Source organism: Chaetura pelagica, unplaced genomic scaffold (genome assembly GCF_000747805.2).
Source record: "Chaetura pelagica isolate M959 unplaced genomic scaffold, ChaPel_1.0 scaffold1780, whole genome shotgun sequence".
Taxonomy (NCBI): Eukaryota; Metazoa; Chordata; class Aves; order Apodiformes; family Apodidae; genus Chaetura; species Chaetura pelagica.
Window position 1 is genome coordinate 3,926 of NW_009951695.1, and position 861 is coordinate 4,786.

The 861-nt window shown below is 68.1% G+C and overlaps 1 protein-coding gene across 1 annotated transcript in view; it reads right to left on the reverse strand.

The window, feature by feature from the left end:
• Positions 1-861, reverse strand: part of NPC1L1 (NPC1-like 1) — a gene marked incomplete at its 3' end in the record, with an annotated part of 10,947 nt that overhangs the window by 3,459 nt on the left and 6,627 nt on the right. The window contains exon 2 of the mRNA XM_010007114.1: positions 9-860. Coding sequence (XP_010005416.1) covers positions 9-860 — 852 coding nt within the window. The remainder of the gene's footprint in view (positions 1-8; position 861) is intronic.

Consider the following 861-nt stretch of genomic DNA (forward strand, 5'->3'; position numbering starts at 1 on the left):
GGCGTAACAAACGTCCTTCAGGGTCACCTCCTTGCCCTCCACCCACGCCGTGGTGCCCTCCAGCTCCTGCTGCAGCCCCAGCAGCACCCGCAGCACCTCCTCCGACAGGACCCCGCTGAAGTTCTTGGCCCCGAACAGCACCGACTCGTAGCCGGACTCGGGCCTTCCCGGCGCCGTCACGATCACTTGGTTGGTGCGGAAGAACGGCCCGAAATGTTGGTCGTAAAAGGCCTTTTCTTGTCTGGCTCGACTCTGGGGGGCCGACCAGAGCTCCACGGGGTCGGTGGTGAGTCGGAGGGTGACCAGCCCGGCTGATAAACCCCCCGTCACCACCATGGCCACCACCAGCACCGGCACGGGGTGCTGGGCCACCCACGTCCCCCAGCGTCGGAAGAACTTGGCCAAGGCGCCGTGAGCGGCGTCGCCCAAGTGCGCGGAGCAGCCGGGGGGCCTCGGGGGCTGTGCCACCTTCCCCTTGGCCAAGCAGCTCTTCACCGCCAAGGAGACCAGGAAGATGATGGCCAGGAGGCCGAAGAGCAGCCCGCAGAGCACCAGGGCTCCATCAGCCTTTCCCAGTCGGAACGGGGGCGGCGGGTCCGGCGGCGGCACCACGGGCGGGCAGGACTGGGCGCAGTCCTGGCAGGAGCAGGGCTGCTGGTGGGCACTGGGGGCCTGGGCACACGACCAAGCTTTGCCGTCTAGAGGTCGGATGGAGTCCCCGGGTCGGGTGCCGTTGGGCACCAGCTGGAAGGAGATCTGCAGGGGGGCCAGCCCGTTGTTCTTGTCCCCTTGGAAGTCCAACCAGCGCTGGGTGGTGCAGAGTCGGGCCCCGTAGCGGCCGCACATGGTGTCGATGGCGAA